The sequence below is a fragment of the Prionailurus bengalensis genome, chromosome A3, assembly GCF_016509475.1.
Source record: "Prionailurus bengalensis isolate Pbe53 chromosome A3, Fcat_Pben_1.1_paternal_pri, whole genome shotgun sequence".
Taxonomy (NCBI): Eukaryota; Metazoa; Chordata; class Mammalia; order Carnivora; family Felidae; genus Prionailurus; species Prionailurus bengalensis.
In genome coordinates, this window is record NC_057354.1 from 132,498,732 (window position 1) to 132,516,306 (window position 17,575).

At 55.6% G+C, this 17,575-nt stretch overlaps 1 protein-coding gene and 1 long non-coding RNA gene across 2 annotated transcripts; one reads left to right on the forward strand and one right to left on the reverse strand.

Annotated features, from left to right (window-relative positions):
• Positions 1 to 9,711: 9,711 nt before the first annotated feature.
• CA3H2orf50 (chromosome A3 C2orf50 homolog) lies at positions 9,712 to 17,330 on the reverse strand. The gene is made up of 3 exons (XM_043604527.1): positions 16,852 to 17,330; positions 12,872 to 12,911; positions 9,712 to 10,864 (listed from the first exon to the last, which is right to left on the reverse strand). Exons 1-3 carry the CDS (start codon positions 17,079 to 17,081, stop codon positions 10,673 to 10,675), a joined length of 462 nt encoding a protein of 153 aa, XP_043460462.1. The 5' UTR covers positions 17,082 to 17,330; the 3' UTR covers positions 9,712 to 10,672.
• On the forward strand, positions 12,106 to 13,563 carry LOC122497465. The gene is made up of 2 exons (XR_006301122.1): positions 12,106 to 12,297; positions 12,969 to 13,563. It is a non-coding gene; the product is annotated as an uncharacterized LOC122497465 (long non-coding RNA).
• Positions 17,331 to 17,575: the final 245 nt, after the last annotated feature.

Below are 17,575 nucleotides of genomic sequence, written 5' to 3' on the forward strand. Positions count from 1 at the left end.
GGGGCAGAGAGAGGAGGAGACACAGAATCCGAAGCAGGCTCCAGGCTCCGAGCTGTCAGCACAGAGCCCGACGTGGGGCTCGAACCCACAGACCATGAGACCATGACCTGAGCCGAGGTCGGTGGCTTCACCGACTGAGCCACCCAGGCGCTCCCAGAAGGAAACTTTTAAGAGGAAAATGAAGAGTGTGCGTGTTTAATTCTCATCTTCTAGAGCTCCGGAAAAATACCCACAGATGAGCTAATATTGTCTGGAATTTGCTTCAAAAGGTTGGGGGCTTGCGTGGAAGGGTGGGAGTGTAGACAAAAGAAGACGAGCTGTGAGCTGAGAATTTGGGCGTTGGTTATGGGAATGGGGGGGATTTACTGTGGATGAAGTTTTGGGGTGATGGTGGGGGTCGAGGGGTCCGGAGCCAGCCGCCAAGAAAGAATTCTTGAAGACATCTCTGGTGCAAAAAAGGTGATTTTATTATAGCACGGGGACAGGACCCGTGGGCAGGAGGAGCCTCACTGGGGTCCTGAAGGGGAACTCATTATATACCCTCAGGTTGGGAGGGGCACAGGGATAAAGGAAGTCTCTAAGATATTTCGGAAGCAAGGTTTACAGTTTCCAGGACCTTGAGGGGCTAGCTGTTGCTAGGGAAACCGTTTAATACAACCTCAGTCCTGAGACCCTTCAGATGTTTATACTGCGGCCAGAAGCTTGGCGTGGGACTCCCAGCATATGTCTTGGGGCAGTTTAGGTAAAGGAGGTAGACTCACAGTATCCTTGAGGTTGGGACAAAGTTAAGCCAAGGTTCTCCTTTGCCCCCAGAGAAGTGTCACCCTGGAGGCAGCTGAGCTCCTAGAGGGAGGTCACTGCCTTTCAAGGTCTTGTCAGTGGGCTGTAGGCAGGAAGGGAACTTAATTTTTCATTAGCCTTTGTTTCCCGCATCACCATGGCAAGGACATAAACCCCTTTCCTTTGTTCTTGGGGAGGCAGCGTCCTTCCTGTCCAGGGACCAGCACCAGCTGGAGCCCTTCCCTGTTCCCGGGGCTCAGCGCCCTTTCTACTCTCCGTAGGCACCCCTGTCCCCCCACCCCAGCTTGGTGTAAGCCGAGACGCTGGGTTGGCTTGGTGGCTCCAGCTTTGACACCTATAAGCTGTGTGATTGTAGGTGATTCATTCAACCTCCTGGTCCTTCAGTCTTCTCCTCCGCAGGGTGGGGGTACATCAGCGGCTTCCCCGCACTCATCGGAACGTTGGCTCTCTTGGATTGGCACCACCAGCCGTGTGTCTTTGCGATTCTCTGGCTCAGTCGTGCCCTGACTACTACATAGGGCTCCCTGGCTTCTCTAGGAACCAGCCATTCGCCTAAAGAGCCTCGAGTCCTTTTAATAAATAGAGCCTGGTGTTTAGAAACAAAGACCTGGGATAAGATGTGCTCAGTGCTGTTGAGGCGTCAGGCGAATCTGCCCTCTTAGGAGACCGAGCTAGGGTGAGGGGTGTGTGTGTGGTATTAGTCTGCTCAGGCTGCTTTAACAAAATACCATAGACTGGGTGGCGTAAACAACAGAAATTTATTTTCTTACGGTTCTGGAGGCTGGGAGTGCAAGATGCTGGCAAGATTGGTTTCTGGGGAGACCCTTCTCCCCAGCTGTCTTCTCCTTGTGTCCTCATACAGGCTTTTCTCTGTGTGTACACATCCCTGGTCTCTCTCCTTTTTTTTTTTTTTTTATGTTTATTTTTTTGAGAGAGTGTGTGTGCACGCGTGTGCATGAGCAGGGGAGAGGCAGAGAAAGGGGGTGGGGCAGAGGATCCAAAGTGGGCTCTGTGCTGATAGCAGACCCGATGTGGGGCTCGAACTCATGAACCTTGAGATCATGACCTGAGCTACAGTCAGACGCTCAACCGACTGAGCCACCCAGGTGCCCCCCTCTCACTCTTCTTAAAAGGACATCAGTCCTGTCGGACTAGGGATCCACCCTTATGACCTCAGTTACCTCTTTAAAGGTCCTGTCTCCAAATACAGTTTGGGGGGTTAGAGCTTCCACATTTGAATTTGGGGGGGGATAGAATTTAGTCCATAATATATATATTCATAATACTCTGTATATATTGAAATATACACACACACACACACACACACACACACACACACATATATATATACACACATATATATATCATGTATCACATACACCTGCTGAACCAGGATCTTCCTTTTAACAAAAACACCCAGGGGCGCCTGGGTGGCTCAGTTGGTCGCCACGGCCCGTGGGAACCAAAGGGTCAACAGAACTTCTCTTTGCGTCACAGACTTGCACGCTTGTGAGGTTGCTCCCTATGGTAAATCCAAAACGAGTCTGGGCGAGCCTCCCAGACTGGGTCCCAGGAGATGACCGGACGTTCTCCCGGACGTTTGAGGGGTCCAGAAGTTCTCTGCCAAGAAGAATGTGTTGGTGAAGGTTCAGTTACAGACCACACGGCCCCCCGCTTTCGTTAGCTTAATTATGGTCACCCAGTGTTGAGCAGCGTAAGGACGAGGAAGCAGATGTTGGGAAGAGTCTCTAAGGAACAGAAAACTAGCTGAACAACGTCCCCGGGAGGCGAACTGTGTGCGTGTGTCCCCCACCGCAGGAGGCTGCCTCCGCTGCTGCCCAGTGTTCTCGAAGCTGGGGCCTGCCACAGGGCATCCCGGCCCAGCTGTCCCAGAAGGACCCACTGCTGTGTCTCTGTACTTGCGGAAGGGTCCTGGGGTTGTGCCTTCCGCATTCTGGGTCTCCTGGGGACACACCTGCTCGGCAGGAGCTTGGTCACGCGAGAGGCCCGATTGCCAGGGCCAGCCTCATTGTGGCTCCACCGTCACAGACAGTGACTTCACAGGGCCGCGCCCTCAGCTTGCAGCACGGAGACTACAGGGCAAAGCTAGCAGGATCTGGGGAGCTTCGGACACGAGACAAAATTTCTGTTGCTCGTGCCTCCCTGGATGCTAGGGTGTGGGGGGAGTCATGCAGGGCGGACCTGGTCTAAACCGTTGGTGCTCTGATATGTGTGGGTGTCGAAGCTGAAGGTTGAGGGTTGAGGCCACCATAGGGTGAGTGGGAGCTTTTTGTCCAAAGCCCGTGCGGTGCAGCCCTGATTTCCTGTCGCAGACTGTGGGTCTAAAGTTCTCTCTTGTCCAGCAAGAGAGCGGGACACAGGATTAAAATGCGAGAGATGGCTAACGTCCGGGAGGAGACCAGAGCCTCGAGTAAGGGTCCTTGCCCCATTTTTATTAGGATCAGAAGGCTTACAAACATGGCCATGGGCGTGCACAGAGAAACAATGAATCTGTGAACATTAACTCATGGACGTGAGGGAAAGGGGGTCTTGAAGATATTCAGGGTTAGGGGGTTGGGTTAATAACAAAACAAAATCTTGGCACTGGGCAGTTAGGTGGAAGGATGTTTACAGCGGACACGACACGAGGCACCACCTCGGTTTATCTTAGCCTCAGGGATGAGACAGGTAGGACACTTAACCTCAGGGTTAACAAGGCACATTTTTTTTTGTTCATCATCTTTGCTCTGGGCAGCTTTGCCCGAAGCACAGCCGTCTATGCTCTATTTACCTGCTTACCTAATTTGGTCCTTCCTTCCTGTGTAAGCAGCTTCCTGCTATAGTACTAAGTTGGGGGGCGCTTCTGCCCTGAACGCCTCATCTTGCTTACCTCATATACCTTTGTATTGGGGACCTTTGCCCCCCTCTCTATTCTGGGGCCTTTGCCCCTCCCTCTCTATTCTGGGGGTCTTGTCTCATTTACCCAAACTTAGGTGAGAGCACCCTATGGCTTTGCAATTCTTTATGCCTTGTTAACCCATTGGTGTAAGCCCGGGGGATTTCTAAGCCTATTCCCCACAGTTTCCCATCTCATTTCCCTCCAGCACGGAGGGCTCAGACAGGCTGCAGGGCTCCTAGTGCAAGGAGATGGGCGGACTGGAGAGGGCCCTGGACCCAGGGCGTGGGGAAGAGAGAGAGTGTCTGAGCCCCAGGGCCAGGGGCCAGCTGCGAGGACGAAGGCTGCAGGAAGTCTGGCAGAAACATCACCACGGCTGTGTCTGCGACCATCTCGGGGCAAAGGGGACTCCCCGCCCTCCGCATCCGCTCTCCCTGACCCTTCCAGAGTGCCCTGCTGCTCTGAACACAAATGACTCGTCTGGACTTGGCCGTGGACCTGTGGTTTTGAGTTCTGGGTTCTGTCCCGTGAGCGGCTGAGAATGGAGACGGAAGAGGGCACGAGCATGCCAGGCACCACGCAGGGGGCAGAGGACACCCCTGGAAGAAAAGGAGGTGGTGAGCCTGCCCACAGGAGCACCGACGGGGAGCATCTCTGCTCTGTCTGGATCCGGGATTGTGTCTCAGGGCTGTGGAGGCGTCACGGCAAGGGGAACCCACACAGCTGACTAGGTGCCCCCCCTGGTTTCAGTGAACCCAGCGCATTCTCAGACAATGTGACGTGGGTGCAAGCTGTTCCTGCTTCCGTATGTGCGGTGGGGTTTGATTGCTCATCAGCGGACAGTTGCTGCTTGTAGGAAGTAAGACGGGGGAGTCAGGAGCCTTCTCACAAGCATCAAAGGCTTTGCAGTAGCAGGAGTGACAACGGTAGAAGCATCTAGAATCTGCAGAGGGCCTGCCGTGTGGTTTGCATCATGGCGCTCCGCTTACCTGCTGAAGCCCTGAGGCTTTCTCCACTTTGCGGTTCCCTCTTCTCCCTCCTCATCTGCTCTCCCTCTGCTCATCCTGGCTCCTCAGGAACAGCTCCAGGAGAGTGGCTCCAGCCCGGGGCCCAGCCTGCCCCTTCTCTTCTGGAAGCGCTCTCCACCCAAGGCAGCTCTGTGAGACGCAGCTCTCCTTCTCTGGTGTGGGACAAGCAACCACCAGGCCGAAGACAGAAGCCGCCAGCTCTGGGGGTCCGCCGGCTGCGGTGGGGCTGTAGGAAGAGGGTCTCCCCCTGGCTGTGAGCCTCTCCCTGCCCTGGCTGCTTTGCATGAAGCCCCGGATGTGGCTGATGTGGGCGCGGGACCCAGGCATCCTGCAAACCTCTGCTGTCTTCCCAGCATGGCCCTCGCTGGCTACACGAGATGGTCAAGCCCTTAACTTCCCTAGGCCTGAATTTCTTCGTCTTAAAATGGGGATAATCAGGGGCGCCTGGGAGGCTCAGTTGGTTGAGCGTCCGACTCCGGCTCAGGTCGTGATCTCGCGGTCTGTGAGTTCGAGCCCCACGTCAGGCTCTGTGCTGACAGCTCAGAGCCTGGAGCCTGTTTCAGATTCTGTGTCTCCCTCCCTCTCTGCCCCTCCCACACTCATGCTCTGTCTCTCTCTGTCTCAGAAATAAATAAACATTAAAAAAAAAATAAAATGGGGATAATCATACGCACCGCACAAATTTCCTGCGAGGTACACAGTAGGTGTTTCATTTATGGTGATTCCCTACCGAGTGCAAACTAGCAAAGTATTTTTGGGATTCGTGAATACTGGCTTTGCTCCTGAGGCTGTGGGGAGAGGGTGGCTCTAGGTGGAGTCAGGTTTGGGCCCTGCAGGAAGGTGGGGAGCCCCGGGCCCCAGGTTCCAGCTGGGACATCCCATAACATGTTGGCCCATCCGAGTGGCTGACCTTGGGGACTCCTCTGTATCCTAGGCGGGTGGGGAGTTGCCAGGATGGGGGCTAAGTGCACACCCAATGGGGTATCTCTCCAGCCCACAACACCTGTCCCCATCTGGAAGACCTCTGCTTCTTCCCCATCTACACGGTTAGACGGGTGACAGCCTACGGGTGACAGCCTGTCACACCAGCCTGACCCCCACCCCGGAAGCTGGTCACGCAACATCTTCCTGGAGAATTCGGGGCTGAGCGCTGACAGATTCCGTTATCATCCCGGCTTTTCAGTAGGGGAGCCGTGGACCCAGGAACCATTGGCTGTGGCCATTCCACTGTCACCATGTGTGTTTGTTTGTTTTTAAGATTCCCAAACCGACAGAAAGGTTGCAAGAACATTTCAGTGACCATCCATAGGCTCTTTACTTACGTTTGTCAATTGTTAACATTCTTGTCCACATTTGCTTTGTTTCTATTTACATACCGCACACATTTTGTGGTGGTCAAACCATTTGCAAGGGAGTTTTAGACATCATGACACTTTCCCCCTAACTACTCCTCGTACATCCCTTAAGAATGGGAGGCATTCAGGGGCGCCTGGGTGGCTCGTCGGTTAAGCGTCTGACTTCAGCTCAGGTCATGATCTCACAGTTTGTGGGTTCAAGCCCTGCATCGGGCTCTGTGCTGACAGCTCAGAGCCTGGAGCCTGCTTCGGATTCTGCGTCTCCCTCTCTCTCTCTGCCCCTCCCCACTCACCCTCGCTCTCGCTTGCAACAATAAATAAAACATTTTAAAAAAAGAACGGGAGGCATTCTTCTACATAACCTTGATGTGATTATCACGCCGTGCACATTTAACATTGGTGCAGGGCTATTGTCTCATATTTAGTGCCTGTCCTCTGACTTTAGTCTGCAAAGTGTCCTTTAGAGACTTTTGCTTTGTCGTGGGAGTTGGTCCAGAATGTGCTCTGTGCCGCCTGTAATGTAGATCACATCCTCAGCCACCCCGTGTCTTTTACGACTTTGACTTTTTAAAATTTTTTTCAGTTATTTAAAAAAATCTTTTCTAGCAAGAGAGAGAGCGTGCAGAGGAAGGTGGGGAGGAAAAGGAGAGAGAGAGAGAGAATCTTCAGCAGGCCATGCTCAGCTTGGAGACCTATGTGGGGCTCAATTGACCATGACCCTGGGATCATGAACTGAGCCAAATTCAAGAGTCAGACGCTCGATTGACTGAGCCCCCCAGGCACCCTGATATTGACATTTTGAAGAATCAGGGCCGGCTGTTTGGCAGAATGTCCCCCCGCCCCGTTGGGTTGTGCCTAGTGTGTCTTCATGATGAGGCTCAGGTTATAGGGGGCGGGGGGGGGGGGGAGTGCTCCCCAGGTGGGTGCTCCTCCACAGGGGGTCCCATCAGGCAGGAAGCGGGTCACACCACATGATGTCAGCTGTACTCTTGTTAGTGAGGATAAGTTTAACAACGTGGTTAAGGGGAGCCTCCCAGACGTCACCTTTTATCACTCCCTGTGAATCTTTACCCAGTGCGTTTAGTGTCTTTTACTGATTCTTACTGAAGTCGGTGATAAAACGGTGATTTTCTGTTTTTATCATTTATTCTACGTTTTCCAGTAGAGAAGAGCTTTTCTTCCTCTGCTTAAGATCGAAAACATTTATTGAGGGGCGCCTGGGTGGCGCAGTCGGTTAAGCGTCCGACTTCGGCCAGGTCACGATCTCGCGGTCCGTGAGTTCGAGCCCCGCGTCAGGCTCTGGGCTGATGGCTCAGAGCCTGGAGCCTGTTTCCGATTCTGTGTCTCCCTCTCTCTCTGCCCCTGCCCCGTTCATGCTCTGTCTCTCTCTGTCCCAAAAATAAATAAACGTTGAAAAAAAAATTTTTTTAAAAAGAAAACATTTATTGATATGAACACATGGCTTCTTTATTATTATTATTCTTTGATGGGATTTGCGGGCACTGGCTTTGCCTGGAAGTTGTAAGGGCAGTGAGGTATGGGCATCATTTTGAAAGTCACCTTGTCCCAAATTTGGCCAGTGGGAGCCCCTTCGAGTTGACTCTTCCATCCATGCCTTCCATGCTCCCCCATCCTGTTTTGAACACTTCCTCGCTTTCTGGAACAGGAAGAAGTCCAGACTCACCCTGTATACTTCCTGGAAAGTGGTCTCTCTCTCTCTCTCTCTCTCTCTCTCTCTTTCTCTTTTTTGCATATAAGGAGAGAATCTGGTTCTGCCTCAGAGAGGAGAATGAGGCAGGGGTGCTCAGAGAAGCAGTGATAAAGCGAGGACAGAGGAGCCCCTGGGTGGCTCAGTGGGCGAAGCATCCGACCCTTGATCTCAGCTCAGGTCCTGATGTCACAGTCATGATGTCAAGCCCCGCACTGGGTTCTGCGCTGGGTGTGAAACCTACTTAAAAAAAAAAAAAAAAAAAAAAGGCAGAAAGAACCCTTCAGCCTCACTAGCTCGTTAGCTCTATCCAGCTTCTTCCTGGCCTTGGCCTTGGCCTCATCTCCCTGTTTCTAATGCCCCTTTTGGCTTTACTGGTACCTTTGCTGGTGCTGGCTTGGTACCCACTTCTCCTCCTGGTCCATCCAGGCTTCTTCGTTCCGCTCCAAAGGAGACATGTAGCAGATGCCCCGTGGCCCCGATCTTCTTGGCTCCCAGTGGGTGACGTGGCCAGCTTGTGGGAAGGTGGAAGCACGCATCCTCTCAAGAAGAGGGCAGACGTGGCAGGGAAGGGAAGGTACAGCTGGCCGGCCGTGAGGAGGGGTCTCCCGTGATGGTACCACGCACAGGCGGGGTGCAGAACGAGGCTATTCCCCAGGGCTCTCTGCTCAGCGCTGGTCTCCCGGCTGCCCCCCCCCCCGCCCCCCACCGTGCCTTACAGTCCTTTCTGGCACCGTCTCTCCCATCCAGCAGAAAAGCCCTCCCCTCCCCCATCTCCCTGACCTTTTCTCAAGGACCAGCTCAGTTTACAAAGAACTAACTATTGCCCAAAGGCCCTCATGGAATTGGTCAGATCCTCTGTATTGTAGTTGGGACGATTATTCAGCCAAGATTTGCCTTCTGATGCTCCCGCTGTGGGCAGAGTGTGCTTTCTTGCCCTCGTGAGGCTGGGCTCGGCCGCGTGACTCGCTTAGCCGATGAAACGTCAGTGGATGTGCACACGCAGAAGCCTCTCGTGTGCCGTGAGAACATGCCCCAGGAAGCCGTGGGTCCGAGATAATGAGAGACATATGGACGGACTTGGACCCCACCTGCAGCTTCGAGCCAAGTCCAGCCGAGCCAGTCAAGATCATGGGGACCCGGGAGCCAGAGACGGAGTGGGATGTCACTCAGCACGACTGCAACCAACGCATGCACCTGTAAACCGGCAGGATTCGGTACCCCCTGCACCCCTGCGTGCCCAGAGGTACAGCCCTGAGCTGGCGAGGTCCTGGGAATCAGTTCCTCCTCCCCCATTTTATAGCTGTGGAGACTGAGGCCCGGAGAGGAGAGGGTGGTGAGTCAGGCATCAGCCTGGCTCTTCGCCAGCTGTGGGACCCTGGCCGGACGGAATGGAGTTGTGGCTTAGTCTCCAAACCTCTCAAATGGTGACAATGATCCTTATAAAAGAGACCATTCAGGTCCTGTGCCAAGCACAGAGCCTGTGCTCAACAATCGCATTGTCCCTAAGTGGCTGTTCTCCCAGGGAGTGGCGGAGCCCACGCCCGTCCCCGGGCCTCCCTCCCTCCCTCCAGGGGCAGGCAGAGAAGCTCTGGGTTCTGGATGATTCCCTCTGGTCCGCTGGGCTCCTCTCCCCGCATCTGCATTTAACCTCGACCTTCCCACCTCCTGAGAGTTCCCAGAATACCTCCTGCTTCACCCTCTCTCTCAAATGGAAATAAGACCCCATCAGGGGGTGCCTGGGCGGCTCAGCCGATTGAGCGGCTGACTTCGGCTCAGGTCATGACCTCACTGCTCCTGAGTTCGAGGCCCATGTCGCGGTCTGTGCTGACAGCTCGGAGCCTGGAGCCTGCTTCGGATTCTGTGTCTCCCCCTCTCTCTCTGCCCCTCCCCCGCTCATCCTCTGCCTCTCTCTGTCTCAGAAATAAATAAACATAAAAAAGACCCCATCTGGACCCCAGGCGCCCTGCTTCCCTTTCCTGCTGTGGCTGAGCCCGGGGCCAGGCCCCTCCGTGTCCTCCCCAGAGCACAGCGGGCTTGGAGTGGGTCCGGGTCACAGGCTCCCAGGGGCAGCTGACGGGGCCCCAGCTCGGGCTCCGTGGGACGGCTCCTCCCAGCTCAGCTCCAGCCTGACCGTGACCTCGCAGACCTCGCAGACCATCACGCGGGGACGAGGGAGACGGAGAGACTGACCCGGGAGCGGACCTCTCCGCGGCCCCTGTGTGGGGACCCGCATCTTCCCTGGATGGTTCGCCGGGATGCTACTCTCCCTCCCAAAAGAGGGGCGTCCTCGGCAAACACACCCTCGGGCCATGGTCCGGGGGCTGCTCTGAGCGGAAGCTCATTTCAACCTTATGAAATCAGTAATTGTGTTACTTCTGTATGCGGTGGCAGAAAACCTGGCCCACCGGTGGCGCCCATGTCTTAATCCCTGGGGCCCGCGGATATGTTACCCTACCCGCAAGAGGCCTTTGGCCTCCAGAAACAAACCAGACCCGGGCACGCCCAGCGCGGTGAGATCATACATATGTGCTGTTTTCTGTCACTCGCTGGGTGGCCATTCGTTAAAGGGAAACAGACGCACCGGGCTACAGGTGGGGAAATGGAGGCACGGAGGGTTCGAACAACCTGGTCAACGCCACACAGGGCCGGTCACCGGCCTCGCGAGGGAGTCCCAACCGCCGCCTGCTCTATGCCCCTGGGCGGGTCCCTGGGGTCCTTCTGATCTCGTGTGTGAAAATGGGCCAGTGCGGCGCTCGGAAGGGCCGCGCGGGAGGGAAGGCGGGGCCGGTTGACACGCGTGGCGGTTGACCCGGGCCGGGGCCTCCCGCGCCACTCGCACACCCACCTGGGGCAGGCCCGCCGGCCCTGGCCCCTCCTCCTCCTACACGGGCTGCAGCTCGGCTTCCAGCTTCTTCTTCCGGACCCCCTCCACGAAGAAGAAGTCCATGCCGATGAGGGTTTGCCCCAGGGGCGTGTCCACCCTGCTGCCCACCACCTGGTTCGTGGACCTGGGGACCGCGTCGGAAGAGAAAGGCACGTTCTCCGGCAACGTCACAGGCGCCTTCTTCTCGCCCTGAGAGCGGGGACAGTTTGTGTCACAGGCGCAGGGAAAGCAGGAGAGGCCTGCAGGCGGCCAAGCCCTTAGCAGGGAAGGGGACACAGGGAGCAGGGGGCAGGTGGCCTCAGCAGGCTGCCTTCTCCGGCTGCTTCCGTCCCAGTTCTGACCTGGGAGCCCGGAAGGGTCAGGAGACTCCTCATCTATGGCCAAATGCGTCTTCCTCACCCGGGGCTCCCTAGCTCGGCCGCTCCCCTGACCCCTTCACTTTGATGCCTGACCTCCAGGGACCCGGGAGGGACCGGGTCTGACTCCTCTCTCTATCCCCGTGACCTGAGACGCTGCCTCACGTCCGGTGGGAGCGCAGAGGGTTGGTTTCGGGGGGAGCTTTTACTCGAAGTCTAACACACACGCAGGAACGTCCCCAAATCGTGCCCGTGCAGCTCCACAAGCCACCACGACGCGGGCCTGTCTGGGCAGCCGCACCCAGGTCGAGAAGTGACCACAGGACCCGGACACGCTTCCTCCCGACCCCGCAGCCAGCCTCCACCCCCGACGCGTCCTGGGCTCCCTCTCTAATTCCCGGGTTTTGCCCGGTGTTGAACTTTGTCTGATCTTTTATCTTAAAAAGACCGTGGCTCCTTTCTCTCCTGAACGTTTTCCGGGTTCGTCCACATTTTTCTGGGTGTGGCTGCAGCTCATTCGTTGCCCTTGCTACCCCGCGTGCCACTGCGTGGCTTGCACGAACATTCCCCATCATTCACCCCTGCTGCCGCGGGCGGCATGGGGGTTGATTCCCAGTCTGGGGGTGCCGCTCTGCACATTTGCGCATGTGTTTCTGGTGACTTCGGTGACTGAAAGGTGAGTAAATGCATGAGCTGAGCATAATCGGGTGAGCCCTTGTTTAAACAAGGGTTAACTCCGTGCTACCCCGTGTCGAATAGAAGTTGCAGGGCCAGTGAAATCATAGGATGCTGGCTTTCACTGAGGAAGGCCCGTGCCCGGGTGGCCCCACCTTTGGACGTGACTCAGGTTTCGGTGATCGGGTGGCTAACACCTAGCTCCTGGCAGGGGGACTCCGGGGGCTGGGAGCCCAGACCAGGAGCTCAGTGTAGGATTTCAGGTCTCATGATTCAGTCTCCCATTGGGTCACTCCTCCCACATTAACGGAGCGCCAACTATTTTTTGGACGCTGGGGGGTAGGGCACAGCTGGCGGGTGGGGTACAGCGATGAAGCCATCTTTGTCCCTTCTATAGGGAGCCCACTGCCTGGTGAAACTGAGCATTGAAACACGACGCGCTCCACCAAAGGAGGGGGTTGGATACGCCGGCCAGTCAAGAACAGAGTGATCTGATTGAGCCCGCTCAGGAAGGACAGATGTCACAGGAGGAGGCACTTGAGTGGGGTCTTGAAGGATGACCAAGACTTAAGAGCCCCTCACGCGGACAAGGTGGGAAGGGCACGCCAGGCAGGGGAACGGCATGCACAGAGGCCTCACCAAAACAGCGTGTAGGTCAGCGTGGGGAGGCAGGCAGGGCTAGATCGCGAGAAGCGTCGTAAGCCACCCCGAGACACGCAGATTTATTGAAGGATTTTAAGCAGGGGAGGGATATGGCCAGTTTTGTGGCTTGGGAAAGTTACTCCGGTAGCAATATGGAGGATGGGTCGGAGGTGGCGATGTCGAAGCAGGGAATCGGTTTACAAATATGCCCGCCCAAGCTCATTCTCCATGCGGAAAACACCGCGTACCCCTCACTACACATGGCTGACATCCTCATACGGGGGAAAACATTTCTAGTTGGTTCATCTTCATAAAATCAAGAAACACCGGGGAGAACTAATACCTAAATGCTCGAAGCATTTTCTCTTCCCCTGACCCCGAGTGTCTTGAAACAAGAGAGCATTTTGGTTTTTGTCTCTGCACATTCCAGCATCTAACACACAGTAGGTCCTCAATCAATGTCAGATGAGTGCGGGGACATTCCCGGTTCAAGGGTGCGCGACAGGAACATCGCTGGCCTTACCAGGGGATCATAGTCTTTCAAGAAACTCCAGTTCTGAGCCCTGGAAAGGAAAACACGTGGGCAGTGTTACATCTCCCTGTGGCATTTTTTTCACAAGGGACTTTCGCGGCGTCAAGGGAATGAGTCGAGACGGTGATGCACGTGTTACGTCATAGGAGGAGTTTCCGTGATCAAGTGAAACAAACACGGAAAACGCAGCCGGTGCGCGTCCTACAGAACGAACAAATATTTCCAGCATTCCTGACGTGTGCCAGGGGACGTAGCCCGCGGTGAGAAACCCAGTGGTGCGAGTCCCCCCCCCCCCCCCGCCCCGTGTGCCTCTGCATCTTTAGGGCCACAGGGGAGCCCCCGAGTATCTTGTGAAGAAAAACCAGTTTCCGCTCACCCACTGCGCGTCCGGTGCGCGCGGCAGAGGAAGGCGGGAAGGGGCAGGGGACAGGGACAGACACAGGGATCACGAGGAGAAGGGCATTACCTGTGTCGCTAGGGTAATTTTTATTTTAATCTGTTCCTAAGGAGTTGAACAATTCCATAAGACATAATAAAAACAGGCTTCTGTGCCCCCGTCCTCACAGCCCCTGAGCGCCCCCAGCCTGGGGTCAAGTTTAAAAGGCTTTGGCTGTTTCTTTGGGCGTCTCGCCACCATGTTCTGGAACAATAAACCTAGGTTGCCATTTCTTGAGTTTTTGAAACTGTAAGCGTACCTGTGGACTTTCAATTATGGGAGATTTTGAGTTAGCTCTCTTGCCCCTTTCCTTCCCCTCACGTCCTCCAAAATTATCCTGTGCTAGATTTTGGCTCAATTCATATGTATTGTTTACATCCTCGGGTTTCTGTAAATGATCTTCATGGAGCAACTACCTAAGATCATATGAGCTCAGTTCCTTGTACGGCTTAAAATTTTTTCTAGGGTTCATAATCACATCTTGTCCCTGTTTTCTTTTTTCGAGAGAAAGAGAGAGAAAGAGAACAAATGGGAGAGAGACAGAGGGGAGAGAGAGAATCTTAAGCAAACTCGGTGCTCAGCACTGAGCCCGACACAGGGTTCGATCCCATGACCCCGGGATCATGACTTGAGCCAAAATCAAGAGTCGGACGCTCAACGGACTGAGCCACCCAGACGCCCCTCCCATTTTTTGTCCTTTGTTTTTTTAGCTTTCTCTGTTCATATCACTGATTCCAAACCCTCCAACAAAATTGTGAAGCCCCTTGCGGCAAGATTTTCTGCACAATCAGATGCAACAGGTAATCAGCTGTCTCTTTCACATTTGTTCTCCGGAGGCCGCCGTCCGGGAGCCCGGGTCGCCCAGTGCCCACCGGGGCTGCTGCCCAGGACCTGCTCCTGCCGTCCCGACCTCCACTCCGGGGATTCTCTCTTTCTGAATCCCGGGCCCTCCTTCCTTGTTCACTCTCCTGCCGTGGAGCACATCCTCCAGTGTCTGTGGAGGCATGCATTTCTTTGGTTCTAGAAAGTTCTTGGACATTTTCTCCTCAAATATTTCATCTCTCCCAGTCTCTCCTTGGGGAGCTCTGGGGAAGGGTATGTTGGTTCTGTTCTCTAGGGTTCTGATCCCCCCGTGGGGTCCCCCTCCCTGTCTTTCTGAGTAATTGCAACGCGTCTATCTGAGTTTATGAATCCTCATTCCAGTTGTGTTTTGTATTTCCACGTTACGGGTTTTTATTTCTAGAGGTTCTTTTTGGTTGTTCTCCAAGTTGCCTGATTGTTCAAAGTCCATGCTCAGGCTTTGAACTGAGTCTCCTGTGTATAGCCGTCTGGAGACATCTGGAACCTTCCTGCCGGAGCCTTCCCTGGGGGCCTGTCTCCCCTCTGCCCTTCTTTGCCGCACTCTCCCCGCTCTGCCCGTTCATTTCCTTCCATCTTCCCCAAGTGTCCTGACCCTCCCCCCCCCCCCCCCCCCGCCATCACCCCCTTTCCTGTCACGAGGGAGCCACATTTCAATAGCTTTGGTTTTGAGTTGACAGAAGGCACGGGCCTTGGCCTCAGAGCCTGGCTAAGACTTAGCGGGAGGCAGCAGGGTATGAGGAGAGAACGCGGGGCCCCTGTCCTGGCTTTGCCTGCAGCCCGCTTCGCTTGCTGTGTGGCCCTGACGAGGTCACTGTGTTCTTGGGCCCCCAGTTTCTCTGTCTGTAAAACCCCAGGAGGTTGGCTTACCGAGCACCTGTGACTCGAGGTCTGCTGTGAGCGCAAAGTATACAGACCGGATTTCACAGACTTGGTACAAAGAAGGAGGCACGTATCTCTTTAATTCTTTTTAAAATATTGACTGCCTGGGGCGCCTGGGTGGCGCAGTCGGTTAAGCGTCCGACTTCAGCCAGGTCACGATCTCGCGGTCCGTGAGTTCGAGCCCCGCGTCAGGCTCTGGGCTGATGGCTCGGAGCCTGGAGCCTGGAGCCTGTTTCCGATTCTGTGTCTCCCTCTCTCTCTGCCCCTCCCCCATTCATGCTCTGTCTCTCTCTGTCCCAAAAAAATAAATAAAAACATGGAAAAAAAAAATTAAAATATTGACTGCCTGCCCAAAAGATAATATTTTCGGTAAGATATGTTATGAAGAGGTGCCTGGGTGGCTCAGTCGGTTGAGCGTCCGACTTTGGCTCAAGTCATGACCTCACGGTTCGTGAGTTCAAGCCCCGCATCCGGCTCGCTGCTGTCAGCCCAGAGCCCCCTTCCGATCCTCTGTCCCACCCCCACCCCCCCACTCCCAGCCCCTCCCTCATTCTCTCTCTCTCTCAAAAATAAATAAAAAACACAAAAACGTGCGTTATTAAAATGGATTTCCCTAATTTCTTGTTACATTTTTTTAAGGTCGCTACTAGAATATGGAAAAGTACGCCTGTGACTCGTATTTCCGTTGGGCTGAACGGTTCTCGATTTCCCTCAACCCTGTCCTCTTGGTTTCTGGGACCCTTTCTTCTCTGGCAGCCTTTCTCAGTCTCCTGGCTACTTTTCCGTCCAGCGACTGAACGTTGCCAGCTCTGTGCTATGACCTCACCGCTGGAGACCCGTCATGCCCTTCCAGGGAAAGCTTATCACCTTTCCAGGGCCAGTTTCTTTTCTTTCTGTTCACCGGTTTCCTTTTTGGTTCACTCGAGATCAAATCCACATGTCATAAGGTTCATCCTCCTACAGTGTGTGCTCCAGTGGTTTCTGGTATATTCCGACTTGTGCACCATCACCACGATGTCCGTCGCCCCCAAAAGAAACCCCGTGTCTCTTGGCGGTCACTTCCCTTCTCCCTCCCCTCCTGGCCACCTCTCTGCTTTTTGTCCCTGTGGGTCCAGTGCCCAGCTCTGGACTACTGATGTCCGGCTCCACCTGGACGGGGTTCGGGGGCTTGAAAGCCAGCCGGCCCTCCGAGTCTCCACCCCAGAGCCGCCTCCGTTAATCATCCAGGCAGGAGACGCGTCACCCCTACCTCCTGAGTGCCGTGTCGTCCCGGAGGCCCTCGGAGCGCCTCTCTCCCCATGACACAGTCACACTCTGCTTTTTCGTCTGTCCGCTAGCTCTTTGGCCGCCCTGTCCTGAGAGTGCACGCTCCGGGAGCCAGGTCCAGGCCGTCCCGTGTCGCGGCCCGACAAGGTGGCCCTCCTAACGGCGTCTGGACCGAGTGGTGCCTGCAGGGACGTCCTTCCCCTGGTCCGAGGGCCAGCGGTCCCCCAGAAAGCCGCCCCCCCGCCCCGTGTCCTGGCCGGCCCCCCGCAGTCAGTCCCGGGAGCGCCAGCCGGAGGGGCCACGCCAAAGGCAGATGGGACCCCAGAATGAACGAGGCGGGTCACCTGGCCCCTGCCCACCTCTCCCACCCTCCGGCTCAAGTCCCACCAAGGCATGTGCTCCCGGCCCCCTGGCCCCGAGCACTTCTCCATCAACACCGTTTGCCTGGCTTACTCCTTCTCATCTGTCTCTCTGTTTCCAGAAGCTTCCTAGACCCTGAGTTGGGCTGGGGGTCAGGCAGAGCACTCACCAGCGCCGCTGGCCCCGTCTCTCGGCCTCCAGGAGCTCCCTCCACAGTTGATCCTGCTGCACACCATCAGTTCCGGGGGCCTGGGGGGCTCGGCGACCGCCAGCAAGACCCCTGCCCACCGCGGGGCTGCTCTGGGCAGTGGGGGTGTGTAAGGCGGACGGCCTGGTGGGGGGGAGCCGGTACCCAGCGGATGTGGTTCTCTGGAACCCAGGGTGGGGGTGACTCCCCATGGATCCGTGTGTGTGTGCGTGTGTGTGTGTGAGAGAGAGAGAGAGAGAGAGACTGAGAGAGACGGAGGGAGAGGGAGAGAGAAAGAGACAAAAAGACAGAGACTGAGAGAGAGAGAGAGAGAGAGACTCCTGTCTGAGCTCGGAACCCTCCTGGGATCCCCCCCCTCCCTCTGAACCCCAGGGGAGCCTGGCAGGGGTCAGCGCCCCTCAAGACCCCAAGCTCAGAGCGGTGGGACAGCCCTTGAGCCCAGCTTCGTTTTCAGCCTCTGTCTGTGTTGACTGTTGCCCTGGTAACTGGGCGGCACCCACGTGAGCTCAGGAAAGAAAAGGAAGGGCGTGTGTGTGTGTGTGTGTGTGTGTGTGTCGTGTGAGATGTCTGTGCGAGGCCCAACTCAGCTGCCCCTCAGTTCTGTCCCCTGCCCGCCTGGCTGGAGACCTCCATACGGCATAGGGGGAGAGGGATCAAATACGGAGAGGGATCAAAGCCCAGACTT